Raw genomic sequence first — 15,968 nt, 5'->3', positions numbered from 1 at the left:
TTTTAAGAAAATCCAGCATGAACTTAAACGGAGAGGCCTGCATGAACAGGAGAAGGCCCCGGGGTGGAATTCTTCTTCTTCTTCTTCTTTTTTTTTTTTTTTATTTGACAGATCACAAGTAGGCAGAGAGGTAAGCAGAGAAAGAGGAGGAAGCAGGCTTCCCTGATGAGCAGAGAGCCCGATGTGGGGCTCGATCCCAGGACCCTGAGATCATGATCTGAGCCGAAGGCAGAGGCTTTAACCCACTGAGCCACCCAGGCGCCCCCCGGGGTGGAATTCTGGCTGGACACGGGCTGAACCATAACTGTGATCCACAAAGGGACCAGGCAAATGAGACCAAGGACGCTGAGGAATGGTCATTATATTTATTCGTACACACTTGCTTCCAAACTACAATGAATGTATCTAACAAAGCATATCATGCAAACAAAGATCAGAGGTTATACAAATTGAGGAAAGCGGCAGTAGTAACTTACACATCCATCTTGCCTGCTTTAAACCAAATGTTGCTGGACAGTTGAATGGCCTCTACATTTTGTCAGAAGGTGATTATACAGAAGGAAAAAACCTCAACCTCCGTCTCTTCATCTTCCTCCTCTGTACAGATTTGGGGTCTTGTACGATGTTTTCCAATGAATGATTTAAACGTGACATGTCCTTCTCACTCACACACACACACACACACTCACACTCCCTCTCTCTCTCTCTCTCTCTCTCTCTCTCTCTCATGGAGCAAAAGCAATGATTTCAAATGTCTCTGACCATCTATAAAAGATATTCTGAAAGACCCTGCTAGAAGGGATAGGAGGTGAATTTTCAGACCATTTACACTCAAAAGCGTAACTGCCTTCAAGGATGATTTTGAATTGTTCACTAAACCCCTTAAGGATCCCATTCTTCCAGGAAGAATATCAACAAAAATCTATGAACAATCACAAGAATAAATACTCCTAAAGTTAAGCAGAGGAGACGAAGACACAATTATTTAACCAGAAAATGCAAAGCCACCTTTTGTCTTATTTTAGAATAAAAAAAAAAAAGTTCCTATAAAGTAGACTGGAGAGTTTCTGAAAAGTAGGGTACTGTCTACTCATGTAAGAGAGAATTCGGAGACAGAGGCCCTTGGGAGTGTTTGTTGCCGCCTCTTCTTTCTCGGGGATATTGAAGTATATATGAATTGCCCAGTGGACAAAATCCTTCCAGGGCACCTCTGAATTTTCACTGAATGTGAGCCTTGCAGACTTGTGGTGACTAGAGACAGAGCCGAGGATGCGCCCAGTCCCCAAACCAAAAGGTGGTCACAGACCCTCACAGAGCAAAGAAAGAGATCCAGGGACCTCAGGGGAATGTTATCCTAGGGCTGCTTCTGGAAGGGGGCAATAAAACCATCATTCCTAGGGTCCAAAGGTTTCCAGACCTTAGGTGGCTGTCCTCAGTGTGCACCAAAAACATGGAGGGCATCGGTCTGCCAACACATTCCACCTGAATTTCCAGCCGTCCTGATCTGGACATCATATGCCACTGGCATGGGAAAATCCTGCAGTGGGAGTGCAGGTCAGGGGTGCTCTAGCTGACCCCAGCTGAGTCCTCCTCCAGGCCCCATAGGATTGGGAATCTTATCAAATTGTCAGTAGTTTTGTTTTAAAAACTTATTTTAAAAGAAGAATTGAGTTATTAAAGCTCTCTATAAAAAAGTACAAATAGCCTAGTATACTGTTGTTCTATTAGAATTAACTAATTTCTTCCTTAAGTTTTAAAAAAAAGTCTTTGGAACTTGTGGGCCTTAATGTAGGGTCCTTGTAAGGCTTGATGACTGATTTGACCTACACAATTATCACCGGACTCCTGATCACAGATCAGAGACATGGGGTCCTAGTCACACGTGATTTTAACCCTCCCAAAGAGTCCCTGACATTAGAAAATTAACAGGATTGTGGCTGACACCATTTCTAGATGCCTTCACTCACTGTAGCTCAGGTAACCTTTTCCAAGTTTCTGCATCTTCCTTAGCAGAAATATATAATATACAGCATTCCCTAGATGTTGTCTCATCGGCTTCAATGAGAAATGACAGACATGTTTACAGTCTGGTGTATTCCATGAGATGTAATCCAAGCAACTCAAGGAAAAGGTTTCCAAAAATAGTTTCCCACCTGTCACATTAGCGTGTGGTCACTAAGAACCAGAGTGCCCTTTCCTGTCACTGGTACTAACCCTCCTGGCCCCGTTGCTCCTGTAACTCTTAACGACTGACCATCACCATCGTCCTTTTGTCCCCAGCCGCCTCCTTCCTGCTGATGACTAGTGTGCTAGTCACGGGGGTGTGGGGGGATCAGGCACTCCCGCCCCGATGGGCTTAAAGAGACAGGAAATGGTGTGATATGCACACACAAGAAACAGGTGACTTTGTAAAGTGAGAAAGTGCCTGTCAATTGGTGTTGCCTTTCAGAGGCATTTAAAAATATCAGACTCTCACTTTCCCTCCCTCTTCAATCCTGAGAACACAAATCCCAGCAACAAGTGAGATTTCTCCCACTAAGGGCAATCAGGTGGGGACAGGAGTGTTCCTTCGTTTTGCCCCTTCTCCCTCCGTCCCCGGTCCTTCTGGGCAGGATGCTGTGGCGGAAGCCGGGTGGGGACCTCCTGTCTCCCAGGGTGAGCCGAATGGTGTGGCCTTGCCCAGAAAACTGTGAGCCACCTTGAGGGAAGCAGGGGCAGCATCTTCCCGTGGCTGCTGCGGACGCGACTGGCATTCAGGGGATCCTTTCTGAGGACCAGACTGCGTCCCTGGCAACGAACCTGTGCTCGGGGACCAGCAGGGGGTAGCTATCAAATGCACCAACAACCCACAACACAAAGCCACTGGAAATGGCAGCAGCTTCCTTCCCGAGATGGCCTCTCCTTGCACAGCCTCCTGCCTTCCTCCTCTCACAAGCATCGTTCGGATACACTCAATCCCCGCTCTTCTCTAAATGCCATGTGGACCTCAGCCTCCACTGACCTCCCCCCTCTCTGCACGTCAGCGGTGGCTCTCTGGGTCCACACCTCGCTCTGCTGAGGACGGCAGCTCAGAGAGGTGCCCCAACGTCCTTGGCTGGTTGTGTCAACTGTGGTCTTTCATCACCCAGCAACCGGCCACATCAGGTCAAGTTTTTGAAGTGCCCTAATGCTCCAATTTTCTGCCAGAATTCCTGATAAGAGAGCCTGACACATCTCCTAAGACCCGACTGACGGGGATTCTGCCTTCGCTGGCACCAGCTCACGGGGATCAAAGAGAAGCAGAGGGGCTGGAGAGCAGCCATCGCCTTTTGAATGAATGAACTGTCTTAGGGAGCCTCCCATTCACCTCCGAGGGCTACACCCAGCCGCACACTCCAGAAACTTCCATCGAAACCAAGCATCTAGCGTCTTTAGACAAGGTGCCAAGAGACCGGCATTGCTGGCCCACTGGCCTGCAGCCTCAGAGCCCAGATCTGCTGCTGAGTCAGACACCGTCCAAGGGAAAAGAAGGTAAGACGACGCGAATGGCACCTCAGAGTCACGGGTCGAGGGGTCTGGCGGGGAAGCCGACTGTGCTATGTTCTGCCCAGGATCCTGGACCTCAACGGGCTCCACGATATAGGCAATGCTCAGGGCCTGAACTCCAAGAGTTCAAGTGCTCTCCTCATTCCAGCTGCCAGCTTCCCTGCGTTTTCACACGATGCCACCACATGGGACAACACCATAGAACCACAGAGATTGCTGCTTTTATAAGCTGGTCTAAGGCTGGTCTCGGTCACCCACACGGTTTCTTCTTTCAGAAATCATGGTCTGGGACTGCTCAGACCCTTAACACATTAGCCTTTATCTGGATTCGGTACTAAGCCATGCACCAGTGAGGGCACATCACGGTGACCCATTGGTAACCCCTGAAGTTTACAGTCTCCCCCCAAGTTTGGCCTCAAGCCTCCTGTCCCCACGCGGGGCGGGGTGGGGGGCAGCCAGATTTTCTTTTAAAACTTTGCCACACATTCTGAAAGAATATAAGCCAGCTGAGAGGCTGAATACATTTTCTGGAGAATTATGAATAATTTGGGAACATGCCGGCTGGGTGAGGGAAAGCCTGAGACTGTGGTGAGCTCAGAAACAAAGAGACGGCATGGGGCTCGGGAGCCAGCGCCCCCGAAACCCTCATGTGTTCCTTCCTGAAACCTTCCTCACTGCCTGGGGCTTGGCTGGGAGCCCGTCCCACTGCTGCTCCATCCTGGGGCAGGGTGACCGGCTGTTTTGTTTCTTAGGCTCATTCTATACACTGGCCCTTTTCTACCCAACTGAAGGAGGTGTGCCCGGCGAGGCAGTGTCCCCCAGATGTGCACTGACCAGCAGGACTGCAGCTCTGGGTACGCTGGGGCCCCTTTTTGGGTTCTGACGTCTACAGCCCATAAAGGACGACAGAGGAAGTTGCTCCTTCTGGGGCTGACACACTGTCTACCCCACCTCTTCCTCCAATCAAGGGTTCCCAGGACGGACCAGGCCTGTCAATTTCAAAGACCGTCCCGTGCTCGTGTGTCACATGAATTTCAGGCAAACAGCCAGAGAGTAGAAATGAGGAGGTGCGAGGCTGGGAGACGTGTTTGGGGGTCAACGGGAAATGGAGCGGCGCTGTAAGAGCTGATAACTGCTTCCGTGTTGGATGTTCTTTCTGTCGTAGGAGGCTGGTTTCTCCGAGGGCCTTGTGCTAGCACGGTGTCTCACCACAGAGGTGCTCATCGCAAGACTGGGAAGGCTGGTTCTAGCAACAGGTGGAAGAAAAGCTTCTGAAGAATCTGCGGATAGTGCCAGGAGTGGCTGTGCCCGGCGGGGGGGGGGGCGCTGCTGGACTGGACAGTCGCCTCATGAAGCGTGTGTGCGCTGGAGCAAAGGGCAGATCGTTCCGGCGGCAGCAGGATGGACAGCGTGCTTCTGGGGTGTCCGCACCCGCACCCAGCAGGAAGGCCATCTTTCTGTCCCTCCCACCCTGAGTCACTAACAATAACAAGGCTGACAAGGAAAAACCAAACAGAGTCCAGACGGGGGACTGTGACAACATCACGCCTACACAGACGTACTAGGTAGACTGGAGTCAAACACTTCCTGATGTCCCCAAGAGGAAGAGTGGCATAGGAGTGGAAAATGGCGCTGGGGAGCGAGGAGAGAATGTCATCTCAGAAATAATCCCCCCAAACAAAAACTTTTGTGTGCAGGTAGAATCAAATATTTATATATATATTTATATATATATATATGTATATAAGCCTAATTGATCATGTAAAATAGCCATTCATTTCAAAATTAGATCTACGATAAAAAATTAATATATCCGATATAGGGCCAGTGTGCAGGGTACGCAAGGAGTAGGGGCGGGGGGAGAGGAAGCACGTAGCTAGGAATTAAGCGAAAACTTAATCATAAAAGCAGATTAGAAACAAGAGCCTTCACAAATATAGCACAATTGTGTCTTATAAAATTATTATAATACTCTTTATACTTGATACGATTATATCAATAATATAGATTCACTTGTTATTAAGGTTTCTTAGAAACATGCAAAATTCATTGCATGATGTATCTGCAAAACATATTAAAATCCTTCTAGCAATAGGACATCTTCGAGCTGATACGCACCCAGGTTTTCCTGACTCTACAGCTTCAGGTGTGTCATTCAACATGAACTGGACGTGGGGGACCACACTGTATTGGTTTTCATCCCTTAGCAGGATGTCAAGGGCTGGAGATGGGAGGGAGATCGAGCCATGGAGACTTATGCTCTAGTCGACACTCTGTTAAGTTACTGTACACCGTACTCTTGGGCGACACCGCAGCCAAGTAAATAAATAAGTACAAAAGGGGTTGGGGGCATACGTATCAGCTTCTGAGGACGTAGGTAGCAAAATACTGGTTGAGGGGTGGGGTTGGCTAACAACACTCGCGAGTAGTGGCATGATTGCTGATGGCACCCTGGATCGCGGAATAATCTCCCAGAGATTAAAATGAACACACACACACACACACACAGACACACTGGTTTGTCCTTGATCTGAAATGATTTCACATGCTCTTTTAGCAAAGTCTTTAGAAGATTTGGCCTCTTAAAAAGAAATGCAAGTATCAAGATAATTGATCAACCAAACAGGGGAGCTGACAGGGTCACCCGATGCTCGTCTGAGGTTGGTTCTCTCTCGTTTTGAAGACCAGTAATCACTGGACCGTGATTGGGTTAAGACTGTCAACCCCTGGTAACAGTGAGCTTGCAAATGAATCACGGGCGGGGACATGATTCATCTCGGCCTCTCAAATTCTAGGGACTGTTTCCACTGAGGCAGAGAAAAGAGGCAGCGGGTATTTCAAAGCCTCCCCCAACCCCCAATCCCACCTGGCTCACATTCTGGGCTCCCCTGTTCTTTCGTTCCAAAGACGTCTCAGGTGGAGAGTCACTGGCCCCAGTACAGGTTCATTTTAACATCTCTGGTTGGGGGGATCCCAATGGTGGAAATCGACAGAGGGGCAAGGAAAATATATCAAATCGTACCAAAAAAAGGAGGGGGGGAGAGCTTGTTTGCTTTCTAGGAAGGGTTAACCTACAGCCAGACAGGACTTTGACATAATTAAACTGGACACTGTACATTATACCATCTTCCACTAAGTTAATGTTCTTGGTTGTAAGAGAGAGACCCTGAACAGTTATTCACATTTGGACTAATAACCCTAAAATTTTCAGGCCCCCCTCCCCTCAATCTGGAACAAGAGAAAAGGCCATGGCCTTAAAATTTTAGGGTTAAGGATCATTTCCCACTGTGGGGGGCCTGGGGGCTGGGGAGGCGTTGGTTCTCAGTGGCGGGTTTCATACTGCGCTCTGTAAGATGGGGTGCACAAACTGGGGGTTGACATACGAGAACCCCTCGAAATCAGACTGGTCTATGTTAGCAATGACCAGCTGATCGGGTGGTGTCAAGACGGGCTGCCCTCGCGTGAAGAACTTGTCAAAGTTTTCTGCGCCTTTGCCACACTGCGGAGAAGAGAGAAAAAGAAGGAAAGGTCAGTCATTATTGCAAGGCACAGGGGGTGGCTCTCTGAGAGGCCTCTGTAGGGACGAGCATGGCCCGGGGGCATTGGGACTGGACGAGGCAGGAAGAATTCTGGAGAACCTGCACACCTACTGGGTTCCAAAGCCAGCCACAGCAAGCAATAACACAGAGTTACTGGGCTGTAAACCTTCAATTACCCTTGGAACTGAACCCCTCCAGGGAAAGGCACTGCTGATAGTAAAGGCAGCAGCAAGGACACGGCCTGTTTTATTTCACTTCCACTTCAGAGAGCCAAGTGGGCTATGAGCATGATGCCACACACACGGGGCCACGAGTCACAGTCCACGCTGAAAGGCCAGGATTTCGGGTGGGAGTGCAGACAGCGACCTCTGAGCCAAGAGGTTAAGATTTCTGTCGCACACGTGGTTCTTTGCAACCACAATTGTAATAAAGTAAGAGATGTGTTATTCATGCAACTGGAAAGTTCTAAAAACCCCAGTCCCCAGTCTTCAACCAGGACTGAGGCAGGGGTGGTGGCAAGGTTGGGACATTACCCTGGGGCCCAGATGGGCTTCAGTGTATCCAGATCTATCGGGTCAACTGCAGGTTGACCTCAGGCTGGAGGGGTTTTGCTTGGGTGCCCTGAGCAGGGGGAGCAGAGTCTCCTCTCTGTCTTGGCTATTCCTCTCCTCCAGGGTCCACTGGGGCACTCAACCCAGACAGGGCTGCAGGCACTGCCTGCAAATCGGACCCCAAAACGGGGGAAGGGGTGTCTTCACTTTCTCAGCCCCTCAGGAGGGTTGTGGCACATTGACATCCCCAGGACCCCAGATGACTCTGAGACACGGGTGATACCAATCATGGCATTGCCCATGTTGCAAGTGATCACCCTCCTACCTGCTGGTACCACGGGGCGACAGGAATCATTTCCGAGTTAGCACAGTTTTACACTAACCTGGCATCTCTGGATCATCGACAGAGGACAGCTCTAGTTACACTGTGAAGGGGGGAGCGGGGAGAGGGGGGCATCCCACTCCCGCGAGGGTAGAGCGGCCAGAAGAGCCACGCCCCCTCCCTGGGCCGCCATGGAGGTTAAGGGAACAGTGTTTCGCGAGGACCCCAGCATGCGGTGAGAGCGCAAGGGTTGCTGTTATTTTTGTAAGTCCGGTTTAGTCTCACAGACCAAATTCCCACTTCCTCTTCTACATCTTCCCCATCTTCTAGAAGGTTTCCTTGAGAATCTAGCTTCATTAGGCTTTGTCCACCCTGCTCCTGAGGCACATTATGAGTTCAAGTGAGGTCTTTCACAACGGACGGTTTTCCTTTCGGAGGGTGTTTTCGTATTCACGAGCGACCACCCTTTCCAAACCGGGGAGATTCCACACCAGGGGACTGTGTGGGGCGCTGGTGGCCTCCCCGTGGAGGCCGTGCTGTTGGGCCCTGCTCATTCCGTAGGCCCTGCACCCCACACGAGAGACGGTGCTGTGCTAGAGGAGGACGCCCTTTGGGAACTTGGTTAATCGACGCCCAGCACTGTAGGTGCTCCCAGCAGCCGGGACGCGTGCTCCCTTAAAAAAGAGATCGTTCGCATTTCTTTTACTAGTCACTAACCACGCAAAGATGCAAAGAAGGAAGTTCTAGGAAAAGGGAGAGGTGAAGTCTCGAAGAGGAAGGTGAGCCAAGGCAAAACGTGTCTCCAGCCATCCAAGCTGGGATTTGCTGAACTGTTCTGTGAAAAGACGGCACAGGTCTGCCCTTTCCTTTGGGTACCATCGTTAGGGCGTTCACAGGTCATCTTCTTTTTTTTTTTTTTTTTTTAAGATTTTATTTATTTATTTGACAGACAGAGATCACAAGCAGGCAGAGAGGCAGGTAGAGAGGCAGGCAGAGAGACAGGAGGAAGCAGGCTCCCTGCTGAGCAGAGAGCCCGATGCGGGACTCGATCCCAGGACTCCGAGATCATGACCTGAGCCGAAGGCAGCGGCTTAACCCACTGAGCCACCCAGGCGCCCCGACAGGTCATCTTCTAATGCGAGGTTCCAAAAGCCATGGCTTAACTGCCAAATAACTGAACAAAAACTAGAAGAAGAGTCCCCAAGGTCTAAAACGACGACCACATATACATCAGCACCGAGAAGCCTGGGGATGGGGATGGATGCTTAAGGATGTGAGATTCTAGAACTGCTGTCCTGGGGATGATTACTCCTAAGGGCGGCCACAGCTCGTGAGGTGAAGTGTGGTAACACACGGGGCAGAAACCCTCGCTGCTTCAGGCCTCACGCTGTGTGGGCTGCCAGGCCACAGCTAAGGGGGCTTGCGGAGACCAGGCCAGTCCAATCCCAGCTCGGTGATCACACTGCACGGGAGGAGGACCGATGGTCTCAGAACTGCTCACCCCCAGACACCTCTTCCTTTTCCTTCCCACAACTTGCTCTGGAATGTTCCCTGGTCCTAAAGAGAGAGAACTCACACTTCAGCAAAGCAAAGCCTTGCTTAAAGCCTGTTCACTGAGCTGAAGGGACAGGCTGAAGGCAAAGAATAAAAACTCAGTGTGAGCGAGTGGATCTCAGCAAGCCACAGGCAGGAAAGACCTGGAAACGCGGCAGGTTGCATCCCAGGGTCAGATGAGACCCAAAACTCAGAAGGACCTCTTGTTCCAAGGGAGCTCCCATCAGATGGATGCTGCTTTCCCCCTCTCAAAGAGCAGAGATTTTAATCACAGGTTTGGTTCTATGAGAAATAGCACTTATTTTTCCACAACGGAGGGTCTCTTAATGCGTTAAAAAATAAGCCCTCCATAACTCAGTGAAATTAGCCCAGAGACAATCTTCTTTAGGCCAAACAAGAGAAGATCTTGACCTGATCGTTTTTCAAGATGTTTATGGAGGAAACTGTGATTACCCTCCCATCTCCACCACCAATGACTAGAAAGAATAATGAAAATCAGTGCACTTTGCATCTTCAGGGAAAAGATAAAGCCTTCAACAAGCTGTTATATTTTAAACACAGAAGATTCCTCCTGCCGTCTATGGGCCAACCCTACTCACAACCATCGTCTTGTGCGCAGCAGGACTCAGGCGCCATCTTGGATGTGGGAGGGATGAAGACGACGCCCAGAGAATGAAGGGTTCAGGGGACACTGGGTGATACTTGGGAAAGACTGAGTGAGTGACAGTGGGGGTGAAGAATGAGGCTGGCCAGACTACAGACATCCTCTCAACCTTCCTCAGAGATGGTGCAAGGTTATTACCATGGCCACCAGAAGGGCAGCCTCTGTCGCACTGTGTGACAACAGGCAGGCTGGGGTTGGCCATAGCCTCAGAGCTCGAGGCCACCTGCAGCTGTACACAGTATTTGCTACTTGGGAGCAAAATCCCCTGGCGGAATGTTTATTTCCTTCACCTCCAAAGGCCACCCACACCTGTCACCAGTGGAGGCTTTTGCCATCTGGGATGCAAAGCACCACACAACTGGTGTGGGACAAAGACGGAGGAGAGGAGGGCAGCAGGAGGGACCCCAAACGTGGCTGGGCCAGTGTGTGAGCCCAGACAGTTCTTCTGTTTCTCCCCGAGAGCAGAGATTGTGTTTGACACCTGAGGGAAAATGGGAGGTACAGTGGGGAGAAGGACCCTCCAGAGGTCAAAAGCCCAGGATACAGCTTTGGGAAACTCACCCCACTTTTATCTTTGTAAAGATAAAAGGGGGATGTGAACGTCCACCTTCCAAGGCAATTGTGGGGATCAAAGGACCGAGAGTGTGTGCAATTCCTTCTCACCATCAGGCATGCTACAACTTAAGGCACAGCACATACCCAGCATGTAAAGGGGATAGGGTTCATATGTGAGGGATGAAGGGACACCATTAATAATCTACCCACCTTACTTAGCTCTGGATTTGGGACATATGTCCTTTGTTGTTCTGACATTCCTCCCTATTTGGTGAACTCATCAGTTAGTAAAATGAACACGGTAGAAATCAGGCACAGTAAAGATGGGACAAAGCATGGGAAGATGCTGACTCCAGGTGAACTTTGGGATCACAGCACTCCCCATCCACGGCCCTGGACGGTGCGTGGTCCACTCACCACCTCGTGCACCCTGAGGGCCGTGGGGAGAGATCGCCTGCCACGCGCAAGTCGGCTTCTCATGATTCTTACCTGGGAGAGGCCACCGAGAATGCACAATACATGTGTTGATCTCATTCCTGTCCTTTACCTTGGTGTCTCAGTCATGTAGATTATAACCCCACGGTCACTGGTATGGGAATTAGGGTGAGTATGAGTAGCTCGAAAACACTGCCATTACAAAGCAAAACCAAACCAAACCCAGAGGAGCAGGCAGAGCACGGAACCAAGCGAGAGGAAAGGCGTGTTGCAAGAGGAAGGAGAAAGGAAACTTATTGAGGTGGGGAATGTCTCTGGCTATTGCCAGATGTAGCAGGGCCTGCTTCATCTTAGGGGATCCCGTGTTTCAGTCCCACTGTGCGGTGGTCCTAGTGCAGCGTTAGTAGGAACCCTGCTGACGTCTGTGCATGGCTTTCTGTCTCGCGGTTGTGTGCGGACTTCGTTTAGTTACATAACCGACAGCAGACATGAACGGGAATATTCTGCTTTGAGCCTTCCAGGAGGTCATGTCCACACCATGGGACCATCCAGTGAGGGGCCTAAGGCCCCATGCAGCAGCCCTTTCTACGACCAGCATGCTCAGGGAACGGTCTTCCGTGCATGACCCAACACTATCAGGAGCACACACTTGGGGTTAAAAAGTGGGGTTAGTTTGCTCATTTAGTCACTCAAGGATCTGGAAACGTGCTCACCGAAGGCCTGGATGCCCACTGGAGCCAGTGCATTTTGGTACAGAAAGTCTGGAGAATAAGAACGGACAGAGGAGAGTATTTGGAACAAAGAGTCAGTGCCTGTGGTGGGAACTTGAGAATCAGAATGGCCCGTGTAAAGGACGCCACAGACCCACATGCGCTCACGTGTGAACATCTCCCAGATTTATCACTGGGTGAAAGGTCCAAGGTGAACAATGGAACGCGTGGTACAACCTTGCTGTGGGTATGATCACACACGCTCACAGCTTTCCAGAAGCTTACAGAAGAGATGGTAATTAATGGGACCTGCATTTGGGGTGGGAGAGATAGCGTCTTGTCATTTTGTATCCATCTTTCCTTGCTTACCTATCTCGCCACAGTGAGCTAATGTTTTAATAATGATTTCTTGAAAAGGGATTAGGACCTCCTTCACCTTCTGCCAATACCACCTGTGGCGACAGACCGGAGGTTTTCATTTCTCAGGCAAAATTAAACAGTGCTCAGTGATCTGTTGCCTCGGCGCACACGTCAGGAATCCGCGAGTCGTCCTCGTGCAGGGCCAGGCTGAATCTTCTCTGGAGCGTTCCCATTTTAGCACATGTGCTGCCCAGGCAAGCACGAGAGTGCACCTCTGGAAGGGCCAGCGCTGGACCAGGGCGAGCCGGTTCTTTGGATGGGTTTGTTGACAGACTCGGGCTATAAGCCACACATTAGCTGAGCGGATTCTTGTAGGTGTCAGAGCCACGCATCTGTGAGGGGACAGTCCTGGCTCATCCCGCCCGTATTCTGTGGAACAGGAATGTGCACTCCATTCGGCCTGGCTTTATGCCAATGGCCAGCTTGGGAGGGTTCAAGGCTCCTTTCCCAAAACAGGTTGTGGGGATGACCATCGGTGTCGGAGACCGTCACTTCAGACAATGGGAGGCTGTCCGTTCACACGCCATGAGGCGCACAGGCTGTGCGAGGACCCCATCCCTCACCACCGAAGCTCCCCGAGGCTGGTGACAAAACTACTTACTTATCTGGATTGTTATTTTAAATGTCTCACATCTTCCCATTTCTCTTTCAAGCAGAAGAGCACTTGGGGGTGCCTGGGTGGCTCAGTCAACTAAGAATCGGCCTTCAGCTCAGGTCATGATCCCAGGGTCCTGGGATCAAGTCCTGTGTCGGGCTCCCTGCTCAGCGGGGAGCCTGATTCTCCCTCTCCCTCTGTCCCTCCCCCTTGCTCGTGCACACATGCTCTCTCTCGTAAATTAATAAGCAAAATCAAAAAAAAAAAAAAAGCATTGGGGAGGGTAGTTATCAAAGAATAGGCAGACTCCTTGCCTCTCATCAGCCCAATAGAAGCTGGCTTAGGCTGGTCTAAAGGCACAAATCACACTGAGGGCACCAGGAGGCGGCAGGCTCCGGTCTCCGGAGGCTGGTTAGGGTTCACGTATTGGTGGAGCTCCCGGAGTCTTGAGAATCTCTCACTTTTCCAGGGCATCATAGTTCCTGGCGCCACTGAACGGCAGGAGAATGAACCTACCTACTACCCAGGAGGACAACTGCACGCGGCCCAAGGCAGCCTACGGCACTGCGCGCTCAGACCAGTGGTCTGGGTCCCTCCTCCTTCTATTGGGATGGCCGCCACTCTGCAGAATGACCTTTTCTGAGGGATCCTTCAGAAGAGCGGTGGCCTTGGTTTGAGGCAAGACACATGGAACACGTAGGTGTAAGGAGGCAACACATTTGCAACTTACTCTCAAATGGTTCAAAAAAAAAAAAACCAAAACAAACCCGCCCATGTGTGTGTCTGCACACACGCACACTCGGCGACGTAGAGAAAGAATGATAAAGCAAATGTGCTAAAATGTTAACATTTAGGGAATCTGGGTGAAGCCAATGTACCAATTCTTTGCGCTATTTTTACAACTCTTCTGCAACACTGAAATGAGATGCTACTTCAAAATTAATTATTTTCAAAAATTAAAAAGGCATGCTGCACTGACTTTAAGAATTAAACCAGCATCAAACTTTCCAGACAAGCTAATGGCACCGTGAAATGCCTTGTTTCACCACACTCCACAGACCCTGTGTTTTTGGTAAATCGGAAGTCTGTGGCAGTCTGGGATCCACAAAGTCTACTGGCACGATTGTTTCCAATTGCATTTGCTCACTTCTTGTCTCTAGGCCACATTTTGGTAATTCTCACAATATTTCAAACATCTTCATTATTATATTTGTTACAGTGATCTGTGATCAGGGACAGACCTCTCTAAGAGCTCCCGGGATGGTTAGCGCTTTTTAGCAACAAAGTATTTTTAAATAAAGATACATGCGTTGTTTTTTCTTCTTAAGATACAATGCTAGTGCACACTTCGTAGACTGAAGGATGGTGTAAATGTAACTTTTAGATGCACTGGGAAACCCCCAAATTCATTGCCTCGCTTTACTCTGTCATGTACTTCATCACATCGTGGCCATTTGGAACCAAACCCACAGGCACCCCGAGATACACCTGTAAAGGATTTCGGGGTGACTGGGAAAATGAACTTGACTGTACAATCTCACCACCACGGCACCTACATTTGTACCCACTGTTCCTATTCTCTCTGGCTCTTGCCGCAAGGATGACAGCATCCTGATGAAAGTTATATTTTTCCCCTCTCTTTTTTTTGATAAAATAAGGACAGTAATCTCCCCAGAAAGGCTCTCCATGACAGACAAGCCTATTTCCAAAGGGCTCTGCTCATCTATCAACTCAGGAATATATTTTGCGGTGTTAACTTTATAGATTAATCTTTCTCTCTCTAATAACCACTTAAGTATCGTGAAGGTTTTTGGCTCACCTGTGAACTAGCTATTCTGCTCCTAGGTGCCAATGGATAGAATTCAAAAAAGGAAAAAGAATCAATTAACTTTCCGATTCTGATATTTGTATAAACTGTTATTTATCACGGGCAGGATGAACGGGACCTTAAAGGCTGTTCTCAGGCATTTTATTCACATGAATAATAAATCAGGGTAAAAGCCTACAAAATTCAAAGCGACACTGGATCAGAGTTTTGGGCTCATGTGTGCCTCAGCCTTTGATTATTCAAGCAAAGCAGAAAGAATGCGCTCTCCTTCCCTCCACGGGTTCTCAGGATGCTGGGCCAAGTGGGCTTGGCTGTGCCATCTTTACCCCTGGAAACCTCCTCTCGAACCTGATGCCATGGGAGGCAGCCTGGCCCCTTGTTTTTCTCCCTCAGCAACTGAACATTTACCTTTTCAGGAGTGACATCTTCTTTGAACTTAAACATTAAAAAAAAAAAAAAAACTTTCTTACATGGACTCTTCTGAACATTAATAAGCCTCTATGGGGACTCAGGCTTGTTCAGAACATCGGCCAAATGCTGAGCGGACGGGCCTTGGTCTGTGGATCGGAGGCTCTTCCGCTGTTGTGTTTTCTTTCAGAGAAAAAGGAAACCAGTTCGCTGTGTGCTTTTTTTCCGTAAAGAAGGAGAGTTATGGGGCACCTTGGTGGCTCAGTGGGTTAAGCCTCTGCCTTTAGCTCAGGTCATGATCCCAGAGCAGAGAGCCCATGATCCCATGGGCTCTCTGCTCAGCAGGGAGCCTGCTTCCTCCTCTCTCTCTGCCTGCCTCTCTGCCTAGTTGTGATCTCTGTCTGTCAAATAAATAAATAAAATCTTCAAAGAAAAAAAAAGGAGAGTAATGAGAGAGAGAGAGTGCGCTCACCTCCAGGAGAATGTAACACAGCTGTTTTTCTTTTTGCTTTTGTTTGACATAATCAACCAGTACATAAGTGATGGTCGCATCTTCTAGAAAACTGTCTTCACCTTCACAGTTGCACACAGCAGGCTTCTGGGGACGTGGCTCTGCCAGACCGGACTCCCCTCCCCCTCACCGGCCTCCCCGGGGGCAGGCTGTTCTCTGGCTCTGCCGCTTGTGTGCCTGGGATATGCAGCTCTGAGCCCCCAGACTCGCCGCCGTCCGGGGCGACGGCCACAGTCCCACACACCTGACGCGGCCACGTTCCTCTCTCCACTTGGAACGCGAGTCAATTCAAACCGAATCCAGAACACAGCTGCATGGCAGGGCCTGACCTCCACGTCCCCGCGAGGTGGG

General features: G+C 49.8%; 1 protein-coding gene across 3 annotated transcripts in view; it reads right to left on the bottom strand.

The window, feature by feature from the left end:
- Nucleotides 1-350: 350 nt before the first annotated feature.
- Nucleotides 351-15,968, bottom strand: part of LOC111158087 (protein kinase C alpha) — a 393,808-nt gene continuing 378,190 nt past the window's right edge. For all 3 annotated transcript variants that reach the window (XM_022519916.1, XM_022519919.1, XM_022519917.1), the window contains one exon: nt 351-7,024. In XM_022519916.1, coding sequence (XP_022375624.1) covers nt 6,860-7,024 — 165 coding nt within the window. In that variant the 3' untranslated portion in view covers nt 351-6,859. The remainder of the gene's footprint in view (nt 7,025-15,968) is intronic.

This window comes from Enhydra lutris, unplaced genomic scaffold (assembly GCF_002288905.1).
Source record: "Enhydra lutris kenyoni isolate GAN:26980312 unplaced genomic scaffold, ASM228890v2 scaffoldscaffold57, whole genome shotgun sequence".
In the NCBI taxonomy this organism is placed as follows: Eukaryota; Metazoa; Chordata; class Mammalia; order Carnivora; family Mustelidae; genus Enhydra; species Enhydra lutris.
The sequence above is the reverse complement of the archived record's forward strand: the minus strand, read 5'-3'. Positions and strand labels throughout refer to the sequence as shown.